Source organism: Sceloporus occidentalis, unplaced genomic scaffold, assembly GCF_023333645.1.
Source record: "Sceloporus occidentalis isolate IW3139 unplaced genomic scaffold, rSceOcc1.0.p SCAF_392, whole genome shotgun sequence".
Taxonomy (NCBI): domain Eukaryota; kingdom Metazoa; phylum Chordata; class Lepidosauria; order Squamata; family Phrynosomatidae; genus Sceloporus; species Sceloporus occidentalis.
The window spans coordinates 146,087-163,636 of NW_028317372.1; the positions used below are offsets into that span (position 1 = coordinate 146,087).

General features: G+C 46.9%; 1 protein-coding gene across 1 annotated transcript; it reads left to right on the plus strand.

The window, feature by feature from the left end:
• The first annotated feature begins 966 nt into the window (after window positions 1-966).
• On the plus strand, window positions 967-5,525 carry LOC149273228 (protein O-mannose kinase-like). Its single transcript, XM_089506573.1, has 2 exons — window positions 967-1,245; window positions 4,752-5,525. The coding sequence occupies exons 1-2, from the start codon at window positions 967-969 to the stop codon at window positions 5,523-5,525; spliced, it is 1,053 nt and encodes a 350-aa protein (XP_089362699.1).
• The last annotated feature ends 12,025 nt before the right edge of the window (window positions 5,526-17,550 follow it).

The window sequence follows — 17,550 nt, forward strand, 5'->3', positions numbered from 1 at the left end:
ATATGTGACATCCTTCTAACCACCCTGATGTGTAATTATGTCCCCAGCCACCATCTTTTTGTATTATTTAATTTTCCCAATGCAGCCCCCCCTTGTTAATGTCCCTCCTTCTGTCACCTCCACTATTTATTTAAAATAAAATACTTTTTTTGCTGGCCTTCATTCTTCCACTGTAACACAGCAGACTGCTCTTCTCCCTCATGCTCTTCTCCCTGTCAGGCAGTGACAAGCAACTGTTCCGTAAGAGCCCGCCCCCTTCAAAGGGGCGTGACGAAGAGCCTCAGTCAGTGATTGGCATGCCGGCAATCCATTAAGCAGCCAGTGGGGGCGGTTTTACAGCCGCTTTGAAACGGTCAGCCGCATCGGCTGCATTTGGAGCTTAGTGTTCCGGCACACCGGGTCAATGGTATAGCGTTTCAATTGGGGGGGCACAGCATAATGTAGGGGGGGCCATGGCCCCCCCCTGGCGACGCCACTGGCCGCCGAGCAAGACTGGGGCCTTGTTGATGTCTATGCAGCCCGACAGCCACCTAACACATGACTGCAGTTTACCACTGTGTGAGAAGAGCCATGTTAGGCCAGCTCCAGGAACACCTCCCCGGAAATTTCCCAGTTTCCTAGTAGGCCAGTTGAGGAATGCATATTAAAGTACCTACTTTAGAATGCGTTATTTGTAGGGTTGTATAGGACGCTGGCAGGTCCCTTTAACAATTTAACAAATTATGAAATTAATTTCATAAATTATACATAAACTGTTATGGCACTGCAAATCCCATTCCAACCATGGGGGGCGATTGGTGGCGTTGTCCAAGGTCAGGCTTAAGGCAGTGTGAATGTGAAAGGTAAATACATTGCTGCATAGCGACCCACATTTTGCAATTATATATATTCAATGCTCTGTTCTAACGTTCCGTTACGTATGTATATGCATTGTAGGATGCTACACATTTTTCAAGGCAGAGAAGGATGGAGAGACATCCCTTTAGAAGAGGCAGCACCTGGAATTGTCTCCTGCTTTTATTATTTCTGTTGCTCTTTACTGTGATCTTCATCAACCTCCTGCTTTATGTTTACCTCAACCAAATCTATGTGCCATCTGAATACAATGAACTGGATCCCAGTGTTTGTCCTTGGGGCTATTTCAAGATGGGAATGATGAAGAATTGTTCCCCCTGGCTATCCTGCAATGATATCAAAAAAGGAGTCCGGAAATTAAAACTTGTGGGTGAAGGAGCAGTTAAAAAGGTCAGTCCAAGTGTGGTTTACAGGAATTTGGTGTATGTGGTATATGTATATATTCCTTTTCTAGATTTTGCTATTCTTCATATTCATTAAATTACAGATTTGTTTCACAATTGTGCTGGTAGAAATTCATAGCTACTTAAAAATATATATAAATTGGTAAGCACAATCAACAATAACAAGGTTATACCATATTTGCTTGATTATAGGAAAAGGCTTTTTGCTCTGAAAAATATTCCTTGTCTTATATTCAAGGTCCTCTTATAACCAGACCTCAAATTGAGGCTACAAGACTAAGATCCAGATGCCCCACAGCGCTGCAGGGAACCTGGATCCTTCTCTCTGGCAGCCAGTGGGCGCGCAGACAACCTCCGCTTCTGCCGGCACTTCCTCTGGGGCTTCTATGACGGAGTGCCATCATCAAATGACCTTCCGGTGCTCCACCATAGAAGGCCTGGCGGATGTGCCGGCAGCAGCCCAGGTTGTCTGTGCACATCCCGCAGCCAGTGAACCTTTGAGTGGTGCGCACAGACAACCTCCGCTTCTGCCGGAACTTCCGCAGGGGCTTCTATGACAGAACACCGGCGTGACATGACCTTCCGGTGCTCAGTCATAGCAGCCCCAACGGAAGTACCGGCCAGCAGCAACGGTGTTTGTCTGCGTGCATCGCACAGACCTCCACTGGCTGCCCCACTAGACACTAGGGAGTCTGTAGCACAGGGGACAAGTATAGGGATGGACTGGTAAGTTGGGGGGTTAAGAGTGGCATGGGGGGGTATAACAGTTTTCTGGATGCAGAGTGGCATCTAGGGGTATAAGGCATTTCTGGGGGCGGCAGAGTGGCATATAAGGGGGTATAAGGCACATCTGGGGGCAGATGTGCATAACTGCGGCAGAGTGGCAAATAAAGAGATAAAAACTAAAATCTTTTTTCTCAATCATATTTATAATTTTTATTAAATATGAACAAACAGTTTACATGTGAATTAATATTTACTAGTAAAACTTTTTTCCTATAGGGTAGACTTATATTCAGGCTTTTTCTTTTTTTTTCCCCTAAATTAATGTTCAAATTTTGGTGATTCGTTTTATAATTGCACAAATACCGTAGTTTCCTTAAACAGAATCCCCAGGCATATTGTCAAGCTCTTCAGTGCAATAGGTATCTTAAAATAATATAAAATATATGAAAAAAAGAAACACAATGTAAAGCAAGCATTAAGTATTGGGTTGGATGGACTCTTGCAACACACTGCTCCTATATGGTATAGTGCACTTTTCCTCCCTGATGTGTATACTCCACTTGATTAATCCACAGGTGAAGGGGGAATATCAATCGTACTCTCATTCATAAACGAAAAAAGCGAGGGTGGCACAGAGAGAAACAAAATTCACAAAAGCTTTAGGGTTAACTTAAAACTAAGCAATATCTGCTAACACAAAGGTACAAGTCTGTGGTCTTCTATTTCCAGTGCTAAAAACAGCTTCCTGCATGGTCCCCAAATGTCAGACATTCTAAATCCCGCAAACTCGAAATACCAAGACCTTCACTGTTGTAAACAAGGCGTTCAGGACACGCGTTTTAATGTACTAGCTTCTTCGAGGTGCACCACAGTGAGTTTGGTTACCAGTTGATATATTTTTGGATCTCACACGCAGTGAGATGTGCGGGGTTGCTTTGCAGCACCATAATACCGTATTTGCTCGATTATAAGATGACCCCCCCCCCCAAACTTGGATATTAATTTGGGGAAAAAAGAAAGCTTGAATATAAGACTACCCTATAGGAATTTTTTTATTAGTAAATATTAATTCACAAACTAGTTTTCATATTAATAAAAACTAAGAAAAATGCATTTTTTGTTTTTATTTGCTAACCTGCCCCCAGTTATGCACATCTGCCCCCCAGAAATGCCTTATTTGCCACTCTACCTCCCAAATATGCCTTTTAACTATAAATGGAACTCTGCCCCCCCGGGTATGCCTTATACACCCCTATATGCCACTCTGTCTCCCTGACAGAGGCATATCTAGGGTATGGCACCTATGGCTCGTGCCATAGGCGCCATTTGAAGGGGGCGCCAGTGAGCGGCTTTCAAACGACATCATATTTCGGCGCCCAGCAGTGAAGCAGCGGGCACCAACGAACGGCTTTTAAACGCTGTCTTTTTTTTTTTTTGATGCGGAGGAGAGAGAGGGGCGCCTAGCAACCGTTCGGCGCCCCTCGTTCTCCCCCACATCAAAAAAAAGAAGACAGCGTTTAAAAGCCGCTCGCTGGTGCCCGCTGCTTCACTGCTGGGCGCCGAAATATGACGTCATATTACGGCGCTCAGCAGTGAAGCGGCGGGCACCGGCGAGCGGTGCAGGATGATAGCAGCATCGTGATCCCGTCGCTGGACTTCAGGGTGAGAGAACTACGGGGGGGGTAGGGTATATAGTGGGTAGGGGGGGAGAGGGTATATAGTGGGTAGGGGGGAGAGGGTATATAGTGGGTAGGGGGGAGAGGGTATATAGTGGGTAGGGGGGGAGAGGGTATATAGTGGGTAGGGGGAAGAGGGTATATAGTGGGTAGGGGGGGAGAGGGTATATAGTGGGTAGGGGGAAGGTATATATTCCTTCAGTGCTGAGATCACAAGTGAATTTCAATTGATCTGGGTTTATGTGTTGATCTATACCTATCGGCAGCAGGGACTAATATTTATTTATATATATATATAATGGGCAGCAGGGGCTAGTAAATGGGTTTTAGATATTTGGACAGGGGCGCAATTTCAGTGCTTGCCATAGGCGCTATTTTCAGTAGATACGCCTCTGCTCCCTGATATTCCTTTTAACCCACTATATGCCACCCTGCCTCCAGAAAGCCCTTATACCCCCCCCATATGGCACTCTTACCCTCCTCCAACTTACCAGTACATCCCCAGATTCCTTGGTGTCTAGTGGGGCAGCCGGTAGAGGTCTGCACGATGCGCGCAGACAACTCCACTGCTGGCACCTCCGCTGGCACGTCTATGAATGAGCACCAAAAGGTCATGTGATGCCGGCACTCCGTCATAGAAGCCCCAGAGGAAGTGCCCGCAGCAGTGAAGGTTGCCTGTGCTCATCTCACAGACCTCCACCAGCTGCCAGAGAGGAGCATCCAGGTCCCCTGCATCACTGTGGGGGATCTGGATCTTAGTCTTGTAGTCAGACCTCCATTTGAGGTCTGATTAGAAGACGACCTCGAACATAAGACAAGGGGTATTTTTTAGAGCATTTGCATTTGCTCTGATAAAACCTTGTTTTATAATCCAGCAAATACGGTAATATCTTTGTGGTGGATAGAAATACTTTTATATTACGTGCTAACCCCCAAAGTATACAAGTGTGCTTACACCTTATCTTTTTGTGTTCAAAAAAATATCCATTATTTCATGACCAAGAGCATGCTATGCCTAAAAGCTGCATCTCTTTATTTTTCTCATTTTTCTAAGTAAGGTGCTGTCTGCCCCACACCTTTTTCGTTACAGGTTTTTCTGGCAGAATGGAAGCAGATGAAAGTTGCCCTCTCCCAGCTTACCCTGAAAGAGTTTCTTGATGACTTCATGCATGGGTTACGGATGCTGCAGTCATTGCAAAGTAGACATGTGGTAACCCTTCTGGGTTATTGTGAGGAGAGTAACACAATCCTGACAGAGTATCACCCACTTGGTTCCTTGAAAGACTTGGATAAAACATTTACCCTTCCTAAATATCAAAGCCTAAATACATGGCAGAATCGCCTGAGGCTTGCAGTGGATTATGTGAGTATCATCAGTTACCTGCACAATAGTCCCATAGGTACACTGGTTATGTGTGATTCCAATGACTTGAACAAAGTACTTTCACAATTCCTGTTGACAAGTGACTTCCATGTGGTTGCCAATGACCTGGATGCTTTGCCTTTAGTAGATGAAAGAAAAGGTATTTTAGTTAAGTGTGGTAAAAGGGAAATTATGGGAGTCTTTGTTGCTCCAGAACAGCTATGGCCTTATGGACCAGATGTGAAATTTTCAGATGATCTTATGCCGCCATATGATGAAAAAACTGATATCTGGAAAATACCTTCTGTGACTGATTACCTTTTAGGTCATGTGGCAGGAAGTGACATTGTTAGATTTCATCTGTTTGATGTCCACTCTGGGTGTAGTAAAACCAACCCATCTGAGAGGCCATCTGCTCAGATCGTGCTGGATGTTTACAGAAGAATCTTGGCATTGCTCATGAAGGAATTTGCTGTGTCAGAGACCAGAGAAATGTTGTGACATATTTTAGGGGTGCTGCTCAAAAAATCTTCTCATTGCTTTCTCCTTAAAAGGTTCGATACTGAATTCTGGTTTTTTTTGCACTAAGACATTAGTGAAAAATGTAGAAACTTTCATACAGCCACAGAAACTATTGTAATGCTTCAGTTATGATACATATTCCTTGGGTTGCTATTGTGATAAGAGCCCTTTTAAACCTCTGTACCGCAACAGGTCTTTATAAATAATCCCACCATGTATAATTTGTTATATGTATTTTTCTAGACTGACATTGTTCTATGGAATAGCAATCACAGACCTAATAATTATGCTTTGTTTCTACATTGTTTGCAGGTTTCTCATATTTAAATCACTCTATTTTTCAAGCATACTATCTATATACCATTTACACAAAGCCCTAAATATGCTTAATATAACAAAATTAAAAACAAAACAGTTGCAACTGTTCCATGTATGTTCCTGATGATTGCAATGCTCTTTGCTTCAGATTTTCTATTCATAAATATGACATGTGAAACACTACATCTCTTAAATGTGGAATAAGACATTTTTGCCAACATAAAACTTTTTTTGGGGTTTCTGTTGTATATTGTGCGAAGGAGATAGGTCCACTTTGAATTATTTTGCATGTTGAGTAAAGATTTTGCTCCACTGCTAAGAGTAAAGTGTAAACTTTGTAAAGGAATTACACAAAATAATGGTCATAGAAACTATTAATACACTTTTAAAAGGTCTAGTATTTATTTACTAATTGTAGATACTGTCATTGCACTAACACTGATTCACTCCTGTGAAGTTATGAGAATAAACATGGAGTATTTTTTTAGCACAGTTTTTGTGGCCATTGCATAATGAGTTGTCTGGTTTAAGCCAATACTAAAGCAAACTTGTATTATTTTGTAAGTGTTTTGATTTGCAAATCCTCTCAACTGAATGAATGCGTTTTACATTAGTTCTCAGCAGCTCGTTTTCTCCATAGAAGTAGTCACATTAAGTTTTCTTCTAACCCTTTAGCAAATAATGAATCTCTTGGTTGTGTTCCTATTACCAAACTTTGGTAGCTAAGTCCCTGACTAAGTAGTAACACAAGGCATTGACTGATGTCTCAAGGACAGAGCTTTTATGTTGTTTTCTTTTTTTTTGTACCCTTGGTGACAATGGCTGTTTTAACATTTCTGTGGTGTTGCCGTTTGGCTGTTTTCATCTGTGTACCCACACAAATCATATATATAATTTTGTTTCAAGAAGGTCCTGAAAAAATAAGATAAATTACTCTATTAAAAATGGAGAAAATTAAAAAAAAAAAGCTCTGACTATTATTTAACAATCTTTTACTCCTCCTACAAAAGCTAATGAAGAAACCTGCTAAATAGATTCGAATACCATATTTGCTCCAATATAAGTTAAAATACTTATATTCGAGGTTGTCTTGTATAACCGGACCTCAAGTAGAGGTCTGACTATAAGACTTAGATCCTGGACTTAGATCCTGGGACCTGGATCCTCCTCTCTGGCAGCTGGTGAACATCTGGCAGACAACCTCCGCTGCTGGCGGCACTGCCTCTGGGGCTTCTATGTGCCGGCATGACATGATCATCCGGTGCTCCGTCATAGAAGCCCCAGTGGAAGTGCCGGGCAGAAGCAAAGGTTGTGTGCGCGCGTAACGCAGAAGTACAGGAGATCTGGATCCTCCTCTCTGGGACCCGGTGGATGTCTGCGCTATGTGAGCAGAAAACTTCCACTCAGGCTGCCCCCTCTAGACACGAGGGAGTCTGAAGCACAGGGGACAAGTCTCAGAATGCATTAGTAAGTATGGGGGCAGAGTGGCATATAGGGGAGTATAAGGCATATCTTGGGGACAGAGTGGCATATAAGGGGGGGGTAAGGCATTTCTGGGGGGCAGAATGGCAAGCCTGGGGACAGATGTGCATAACTAGGGGGCAGGTTGGCAAATAAAAGGAAACTAAAATGCATTTTTCTCAATCATAGTTTTTAATAAATATGAAAGAATAATTTACATGTGAATTAATATTAACTAGTAAAACTTTTTTCCTATAGGGAAGTCTTATATTCAGGCTTTTTTTCCTAAATTAATACTCAAATTGAGCAAATACGGTATTTGTCCAGGGTATAGGAATACCCAATGTATTTTTTTATTTATTTTTTTAATCTGGACATTCTGCCTCCCACGTCCTGATTGGGACATAAAAGACAGGTATTGGTGGTGCAACAGTGAGCAGAGCGACAGAAGTAAACATAAACGTAACTCACCCCAATGGTTATGTAGAATAAATGACAAAAAAAGAAGAAAAAAAAGGGATAATAGTGCACTCTGTATGATAAAATATAGCGAATTGTTTTAAAAAATGTATAAAAAAAACTCACATTCTGATGGGTCAGACAAAGACTGACTCAAATCATTAACGCATGGATCACACACCCAATTGTACTTGAATGGAGATATCTACAAATAGATAAAATCACATAGAGCAGTATTGCAACACATCAGAAATGAAACAGAAAAAGGTGGCTACAGTTAGCGTCTCACCTTGCCTAGAGCCTGTAACCTGTCTCCAGGAATAAAGAACACTGTACTGACTTAGGGCAGTACTCCCCCTTTAAGGTGATGAACCGCAGAGTGGATTCAGCAGAGTGTATGGAGTATATCTATATAAATGTAATATAAAAGGTGATGTAAAATGTAGAATAAATACTTTATTACATAAATTACAACACTATCTTAAAATATACTCAATTTAAGTGTCTCTTTGAGTCCTCCGATATGCGTTTCGCCCGTGGGCTTCCTCAAGTCGGTTTGCTGTCCAAAACCATAATGCAGTCTTTTTAAATCCAGCGTGTCCAATCTGGACGCTATCTTTGCGTCGGTTGCGATGACGTCATCTTACCTGTGATTGGCCCACTCCCTGTTCTCCCGCCATTGGCTCTATTTAAACTTCCTTGTTCTGTGCCCATTCAACGAGTCCATATTATTGTTCTCAGGGTGTTTGTTTTGCTAGTGCTTTCTGCTTGATTTTCACGTGTACCAAACCTCGGCTTTCGTTCTTCTGACCTTGATCCTGCGCTGCCTGTCCTGACCCCAGCTATTGTTTACTGACATTGCTCCTGTGCTGCCTGCTCGTAATTCCGGCTTGTTTTTTGGAATTGCTCCCTTTCGCTCAGCTGGTTCATACCGTTCCTTGGCGAGTTCACGCCATTCCTGCAGTGTGGGTCCATCACCTGTGGTGCCTGACCCGACGTAACAGAAAGGGTCACAATACTAGTATTTGAAATACCCTGGTATGTATAGTTTTCAAACATATATGGTTTGGGGTATGTGTAATTGGCCAGCTTCAAATATGCCCCAATAGGACATGGGGGCCGATTGACTATATTTGTAAAATGAAAAAAATGTTAAAACAGCCATTGTCAGGAAGGGTACAATCAATAAAATTATCCATTATCACAAAGGGATTAAGATGGTCCACGCAGTCCATCAACCGACATTGCTGGAGCGATACCGGGGTTCCTGTGGAACTGCCGACATACAAAAGGTATCAACAAGCTTGGTGTCTTAGTTTTATAAGGTAAGATTGATACATTACCCTGGCTGGCTGTCCTTAACAAAAAGTAGGGAGAAATACACTGAACCTGTTCGCTAACCTTTTGGCATGCAATTTAACATCGTTGTTCAATAATTATATAGGTCTAGAATCGCCACACGAGATTTCCCCGGCTTGGGAATCGTCACAATGTGAGTATATAAGTAGGAATTTTGCCTGTCGATTGGAGATGAGGGCCCAATATGGGGGGGAAAAGTTTTATACTATACTATAAGACTAGTAAGACCATCTGGTTTAGGTCTTTTTTTTAAGTTGTTTAATTGTGATCTCCAGGTTAGTGGTTTCTAGGGCTGCAACTAACGATTATTTTAATAATCGATTAGTTGGCCGATTAATTTTTTAATCGGATAAAAAATGCAAACATTTTTTATTTACGATAATGTAATAAAAAACTTACAATTTATACTTTCATCTCTTTATCACAATAGCATTTTCCTATTCGCCTTCTTATTTTACTGACATAATAATAAAAGCTACAAGAACCCAAACTGTTTCTCAAACTAGGTTTTAATACAAAGTTATTAGTAAATATTATTTCATATGTTAACTATTTTGCATATTTAATAAAAACTATGAGGAAAAAAGCCTTGTTTATATTTTTTTATTTACCAAACTGCCCCCAGTTATGCACATCTGACCCCCAGCTTGCCACTCTGCCCCCAGATATGCCTTATACCTCCTATATGCCAGAGATGCCACTGTGCCCCTGATATGCCTTATACTCCTTGTATGCCAGTGATATGCAACTGAGCCCCCTGATATACCTTTTACCCCAGATATGTATTATGCCCCCCTGATATGCCTAATATCGATATGCCTTATAACTTCCAAATATGCCACTTGCCCCCATTTATGCCTTATAACTCCCTATATGCCACTGTGCACCCTGATATGCCACTCCGCCCCTCATAAATGCCCTGCACCACCCTGCAATTCATTATACTCTGATTCACCACTCTGCCTCCCCAGATATGCCATTCTGAAATTCATTATACCTCCCCCTATACACCACTCTAACTCCCCCAGATATGCCACTCTGCCTCCCTGAAATTCATTACACACCCATACACCACTATAACTATAACCACTCTGCCTTTCTCCCCCCTCCCATACACCACTCTGCCTCTCTCCCCCCTCCCATACACCACTCTGCCTCTCTCCCCCCTCCCATACACCACTCTGCCTCCTCTCCCTCCCCCTCCCATACACCACTCTGCTTTTCTCACCACTCTGCCTCCTCCCCCCTCCCATACACCACTCTGCCTTCCCCCCCCCCCTCCCATACACCACTCTGCCTCCTGTCAGCAACGGAGGTTCACAAGACACAGCAGAGTGGTGTATGGGAGGGTGGCTCCCCCATTAGACACCAGGGACTATGGGGGGGCAGAGTGGCATATAGGGAGTTATAAGGCATATCTGGGACTGCGGTCTCTACTGGCACCAACCCAGTGACAGCTGGAGCACCTTGGAGGGGATACAGGCGGCATCACTCCACAGCTGCTGAGTATGTTCATTGGGAGAGGCAGAGGTTGGCCCCGGTGAGGACTGCCCTTGTAGGGGCAATTGGGCTAGGGGACCAGTTGGGACTGGGTGAACTGACTAACTTCGGAGTCAACCCATCTGGGGTCTCCTCCTGTGTTAGTCTCCTTGCGAAGGGGGAGAAATGCCACGGAAGCCTCCGTGCCATGGGCTCCTGGAGGAGCCGGAGTGCCAGCCTCCCTCCTACAGACTATGGGTCCTGCCACATTTCCCGAAGTACAAAAGACTCTAAAGACACAGATTTGTGGACCTTGCATTTTGGGAGGGGGTTAATGTGTGGTCAGGACTTACAGGACAGAGAGCTCTATGGGCAGTATTTGCACCTGGATCTGATATCCAGCAGGTTTCAGCCAGAAGTGAGGGAACTGCCCATGGTTACTTCCTTTCTGCCGCTTGGGGCAGTCTCAGAGCGAGTGGGAGCCATTGCAGCCTGAACACTCATATCAGAAACAGCAGACAGTCTACACACCCTTTATTAAAGCTTCCAACAGTACCCCTTCTGCATCCCAGCCGGGGCACAACTCTACATAGCAGAAGAGGCCTGAGCAATGTTCGGGTGCCTTCTGACCAGTGACATTGGCAGAATGGCCTGTAGCTAATTTTAAAAGTCCAAAGGATTAGGCGATAACGCCTCTTCTACTCATCCTCCTTTTTACTAACCTGTCTTTTAGTTGGCCGATGTAGGTTAAACTTTTCAAAGGGGAGAAATCTGACCCACACCCGAATGTACTCTACTCACCCCCAGGGGACAGCCTGCAACAACTCATTTACACCGTATCGTCCCCAAACACTGACTGGGGAAGCCCTCCAACCTGCCATCTATATCTATCCAGCAGTTCCCAAAAACCTGTAAGCGACTGTGTTTAAAACCGAGGACGGATCTACCTAAGACCCCATCACACCTGCAACCCCACTGGAACTCCTACCCCATCTAAACCCGAGAGTGGAGGAAAAGTAGAAAATAAGGGGATGGAAGAACCATGCTCATCTTGAACCGGGTGCCCAGCCAAGGTGGATGTCACAGACATAGGTGGAAGGACGGGGTGACGCAGACAAACCATGTCTGAAAATAGCAGGTGTCTCTAGTATGAAATGATCACTGACTGCGGTACTCCATGTCGGATGAGTCATGTGATGCAGAAACAGGCCCCAGACCTGCCTCTTCGTATCTCGCTGGCCCCACCAAAGAAATGAGCCCCAGGGCGCAAGCTCTGGAGCGTTCACCCTTGGTCTGGATCATGCCGTTGAGTGCTGTGTTGCTGCAAAGAGGATTGCGATCGTGCCAAAGGCCTCACTGCCACTCTGGATCTCAGTCGCCCGAACTGTCGTCTGAATGGGTGCTTTCCCACCGAGACTGTTCTGAAAACACCCATGTTCCCGAAAAAGTTGTCAGTGCTGCGGAAAATCTAGGAAGGTAAGTAAGATGTCTGGGTTCCCCAGAGGTGTGCTCTCTGGGAATATATGGTTTGTGGATGTCATTTTGATGTTGTTGTGATATTTGGCCTTACACAAGGAGTGTATTTTGGTAAAAAATTTCAAAAGCTCACACAACTTTAGCAGTTTATTTCTTTGGGGGATGAGGATGGCACTATACCACACGTGTGTGGTATCAATGTATTCGGGAGATATAGGTGATATGTAATAGTTATATATTGTATAATTTTTATTATTAAATATTATGAAACATTAAAATGTTTATTTCATCATATGTTGGGATATGTTGTATTATATGAGATAGCGTGTGTAGGCCTGCGCCAGTGGTAGAGCTGGAGGGTATTTAGATTTCAAGAAAAGAAAAACGGGCATGAGGAAGAGGGGAAAAAAATCCTAGGTGCTCCTGGATTGTTATTGTGGCAATTGGTGTAATAGGTGTATACAGATTCAGGTTACAAGCACTTTTAAGCTCCTGGACTTGTGAGCTGCTGCTGGGGATACTGGCTGGCTGTGCCATCTCTCGGGCACTCAATACCACACTTTTATTAAAAGTACGTAACACACCAAAATTGGACAGAAATTCCAGTGGAACCATGTGGCTGTATATCGCTCTCTCTGCTTCAGTGAGACAGCCTCAATGATCCTAATCTCCTCCACTCGGGACACCCAATCTCGAAGCGACGGGGATTGCGTTTGTTTCCACAATAGGGGAATGAGACTCTTAGCAGCATCCAGTAAATGTCTGACAACAGATTTCTTGTAACTGGAGACCGAGTATGTAGTGTGGTGTAATAGCATGGGCATGGCCCGGAACGGCGGGGGGGGAGTCAGAGAGCTCGGAGAGCACCCGGTGAACGTCCGACCAAAAGCCTCTAACGCCGGGGCAATCCCACCAGATGTGGAGCAAGGAACCCCCGTCCTCCCCACATCGCCAGCATCTATCAGGGGTATTGGGGAACATAAGGTGGAGCCGCTGGGGCGTCCGATACCAACGTGACAAAAGTTTGTAGTTTGTCTCCTGGGTTTTAGAAGCCCTGGAACTTTTGTGTGCGAAGATAAAGATCCTCTCCCAGTCCGCATCCGAAAGGGGCACGTCACATTGGGATTCCCCGACCCGGCAGAAAGATGGCTTCGAGGCCTGGGCAGAGTCGAGAAGGAGTGAGTAGAGCAAGGAGACAGTCCCCTCCAGCGGGCGATCCCCAACACACCAGGTTTCAAAGCGAGTCGGGTCTCTGTGCAGGCAGTGCTGATTAGGAAGGTGAGTAATATAGTGCATCACTTGATGATGGGTAAAGCGCTCCAGCCATGTAGGGCTAGCGCCCGTGTGCAACAACTCCAAGGGCAAAACACAACCATCTCTCAGGAGCCCCTGAATACGAACAGGCAGGGGCAACCCCAGGTACCACCGTTCGCCTCAGGTCCGCCCCGGCGCAAAGTCCGGGTTGTCCCACAGGGGCAGCAAAGGCGAGGGTGACGAGGAGAACAGGGCGACACAGCCCACCGCCATAGTCACAGAGATAAAGGGGTGTGCACCTACGCCACGGCCCGCCCTGAGGCCCCCATACCGCGTGCAACACCCTGCCCCGCTCGGAGCCCAACTCTAGAGCCACCCAAGGTTTGGCGCGCGCAGGTGAGAGGTTCCAGTCTTTGACCCGGAGAAGATGAGTGGCCTGATAATATTTATGGAAGTCCGGCAGCGCGAGCCCTCCCCTGGATTTGGAGCGGACAAGCTGCGAGAACTTCTGTCTAGGGCTCCTACCCTCCCAAACGAAACCAGCGACCGCGAGAAATAAAGAAATCTCGGGGTATCCGAATTGGTAAGGTCTGAAATAGGTACAGGACCCGGGGTAGCAAGTTCATTTTCACAACGTTGACCCGTCCCATCCAGGAGAGAAAGAGAGGCGACCACCGCTTAAGGTCCTCCTCCAGTCTGAGCAGTAAAGGGGTAAAGTTAGCTCGAAAGAGGTGGACAGGGTCAGATGTCAGCCAGACCCCCAAATACTTCATCTGCCCCGGGCACCAGCGAAAGGGAAAGCTAGAGGCAAGGTGCGGTACCTGAGGCGAGGGTTTAGATTTAGAGAAGTTTATTTTCAGATTCGAGAGCTCCCCATAAGAGCGAAATTCCTCCAGAATGTTGGGCAAGGAAACCACCGGGCGATCGACCGCAAAGAGCAGGTCATCCGCATAGGCGGCCACCTTGTGCTGCCTCGTGCCATTCCCGATCGAGACCGGGGGTGATAAAACGCCATTGACCCGAACGCGGGCCGTGGGGGAGTCGTAAAGGGCCGAAACCCACTTCAACATGGCAGGGCCCAGCCCCTGGTGTTGCAAAGTAGCGTGCAGAAACGTCCAGTCCACCCTGTCGAATGCCTTTTCAGCATCGGTGGACAGGAGCAGAATGGGGCGAGTCTCTGCCCGCGCTCTGTGGACGATGTTCAAAAGGCGTGTAGTGTTGTCATGGCCTCACGAATGGGACGAACCCCGCTTGGTCTGGGTGGACCAGATGGGGAAGGAAACGAGCCAGTCACAGCGCCACGGTCTTGGCGAGGAGCTTAAGGTCGGCATTTAGCAATGATATGGGCCTGTAGCTCTGACAGAGGCAGGGGTCCTTGCCCTCCTTAAGCAGCACCGTAACTGTGGCCGCCAGTGTCTGGGGAGGAAACCTATGGCCCTCCTGAATGGAATTGATAGCCCTAAGGAAATGGTGGAGGAGCCTCTCAGAAAAAGTCCTATAGTACCCTAAGGGCAACCCGTCCGGACCCGGGCACTTCCCACTCTGGGAAGCCTTCAGCGCCGCAGAGAGCTCCTCAGCAGAGATCGGCTCCTCGAACGAGACCGCCTCGTCAGGGGCGAGTTTGCGCCTAATGTGACGGGAGAGATACCGATAAACGTCTGCAAGTTGGCCCCGTAGGGAGGACAGCTCTCCGTAAGAAGCATCAGAGAGGGTGTGTTTATGAATGGATTCCAGGTGTGCGATGCGGGAGGTGAGGCGCTCCATCATCTGAGCGCTAGCTTTCTTTCTCTGGGCCCCATGCTGTATAAAAAATCCCCGAATCACACATTTGTGGGCCTCCCAGACAACCAGAGGGGGCATCTCCTGCACAGAGTTTTCACTAAAGTACCGGTCTAGTTCTAGCCCCGTCTGAGCCACCAGAGTCTCGTCCAGCAGAAAATAATCATTAAGTCTCCACGTCCACTCCCTAGGCTTAGATAGAGGTGAAGTCAGAGTCAAGCAGACGGGAGTGGTCCGACCAGGTCATCGGCAAAATCATGCAAAACAATAAGAGGTCAAGATGGGACTGGGAGAGGAAAATGTAATCAATCCGGGAATACCGGTTATGAGGTGCGGAATAGAAAGTGTAGTCGCGGGCCTCCGGGTTTAGGGCACGCCAACCATCGACCAGGCGAGGGATTTACGCATGGAGCGCAACCGCTTCTCTGGGGTACTACAGGTGCCGGAGGAGGTATCAAAGCGGGGAACCAGAGGGGCATTCAAGTCGCCGCCGACTAGCAGTATGCCTTCACTAAACTCAGAGAGTAGGGATTTAAAGGAGCGGAAGGCTGTGTGTTGGCCCCTATTAGGGAGATAGATGCTGGCGAATGTGTACATGACCCCAGAAATGAGACCCTTCACAACAGTGAATCTACCGGACTCATCCAGGAGAGTGCCCTTGAGTTCGAAAGGTACAGATCTGGCGAACAAGACTGCAGTCCCCTTCGCCTTGGCCTCTGGATTGTTGCTAAAAAAGCCGGTGGGGAAATGTCTGTCCCTAAGGCTAGGGGCCTGTCCCTCTTTAAAGTGCGTCTCTTGTACAAAAACCACGGAAGCCCTATGGGAGCGAAATTCCCTGAGAGCCCTTGACCGCTTCTCAGGAAGATTAAGGCCCTTGGCGTTTACAGAGTAAAGTGTCAACGGAGTCGGACGACAGCCCATCTATGGAAGGATGGAACCCGGCCCCCCGGAGAAAGAGGAGAAGGGGAAAGGGGAGGAAGGAAAAGCAAGAGGGAGAAGGAAAAGTAGGAGAGGATGAAAACGAGGGCAGGGGAGAGGATAAAGGAGTTGTAGGGAGAATGTGTCGTGTACTGGTAGGAAACCTGCGCCTCAGCCGAGGGAGACAGGACCACCCGTAGTGAGTGTGGCGACACCAAAGCCCCGTGGGACAAGTGAGGCTAGGAGACAAAGAAGTGAACGTCGCAGCAGCAACAACGTAATGGTGAGTAACAGAATAAAGTAGTGTGCGAGGAACACACCACCCACTCAGTGAAACAAACGCGTACAATGTAACACCAGTATGGATAACGGAAGCAGACACCACGATGCTTTAGAGTATAGAAAGTGGTACGATATTAGCAGACCCAGAAAACAGCATCAAGTGTACAGTGCATAGGTCGACATGGTACATGAAACGAACAAACCAATAAATCTAACCATATTGGGCTGGAGGTCCAGCAGAGCATAGCGGTACCCCGGCAGTGGGAGAAAAAAAAAAAAAAAACACGGGACAATACATAAGTGTGAGTGTGTGCAGAGAAAGCATCGGCTCGACGAAAGAGGACCGCATACCGCAGCTAGATACTATAGGAAAGCAAAACTTTCCAGAGGCCTGTAGAGCCATTCGTGCCGGGGGGGGGGGGAGTAACAGGAAAACAAAAAACAAAACAAAACGCCGGGATCCCCAAGATAACAGTAGCAGCAGGCCCGAAATAGAACAAAAAAAAAATCAGAAATATCATAAAACAAAGAGGCAAACAGAACGGTGGCTCACGTGGGCCATGTGAACACATGGCGGGAAGCGTCCAGAACACGGCGAGGCCTGGCGAGGCGAGTCCCAAGAACAACTGCGGTGGCGGTCGCAACGGGCGGACTGGCACCCGCAGAGCAGGGAAGCGAAGTCCCAAAAACAAAGTTCAGGCAGCGTCGGGCGTCTCGCCGCAGGGGCGGCTAGGGAGCAGGGCCCATCAATCCTCCAGGGGTCGGGGACGATCCTCTCCGTCGCGTCGAGTGGAACGCGCACGTCGGTCATCTCGGGTCCCGCCGTGGAAACGCGGAGTCCCGGGTCCCTGTTGAGCCAGTCGTCGGTGTCAATCGCCGGCAGGTTCAGGGCCCGGAGAAACGGCTGCACATCCGCGGGGGTCCGTACCGTGGCCGTCGTAGCACCGTTGCGTGCCACTATGGCGAAGGGGTGCCCCCAGCGGTAGGCGATCTTGCGTTCCTGCAGCACCGTCGTAACCGGGCAGAGTGCCCTCCTGAAGCGTGTATCGGGAGAGGTCCTGATATAGGGAAATCTTATGGCCCTCAAAGGACCAAAATCGTTGGGCCCTCGCCTTCGCCATAATCTCCTCCTTGAGCGCGTAACTATGAAGGCAGCAAATTATGTCCCTGGGAGGGTCCCCGGGGCCCCCCCCGTACCTCAGGGCTCTATGAGCCCGGT

What these genes read in the sequence shown, in the direction of transcription:
- LOC149273228 (XM_089506573.1), top strand. Translation starts at nt 967, where the DNA reads ATGGAGAGACATCCCTTTAGAAGAGGCAGCACCTGGAATTGTCTCCTG. An exon ending in GTGAAGGAGCAGTTAAAAAG is followed by an intron (nt 1,246 to 4,751) that starts GTCAGTCCAAGT and finishes TTTTCGTTACAG; the next exon opens with GTTTTTCTGGCAGAATGGAA.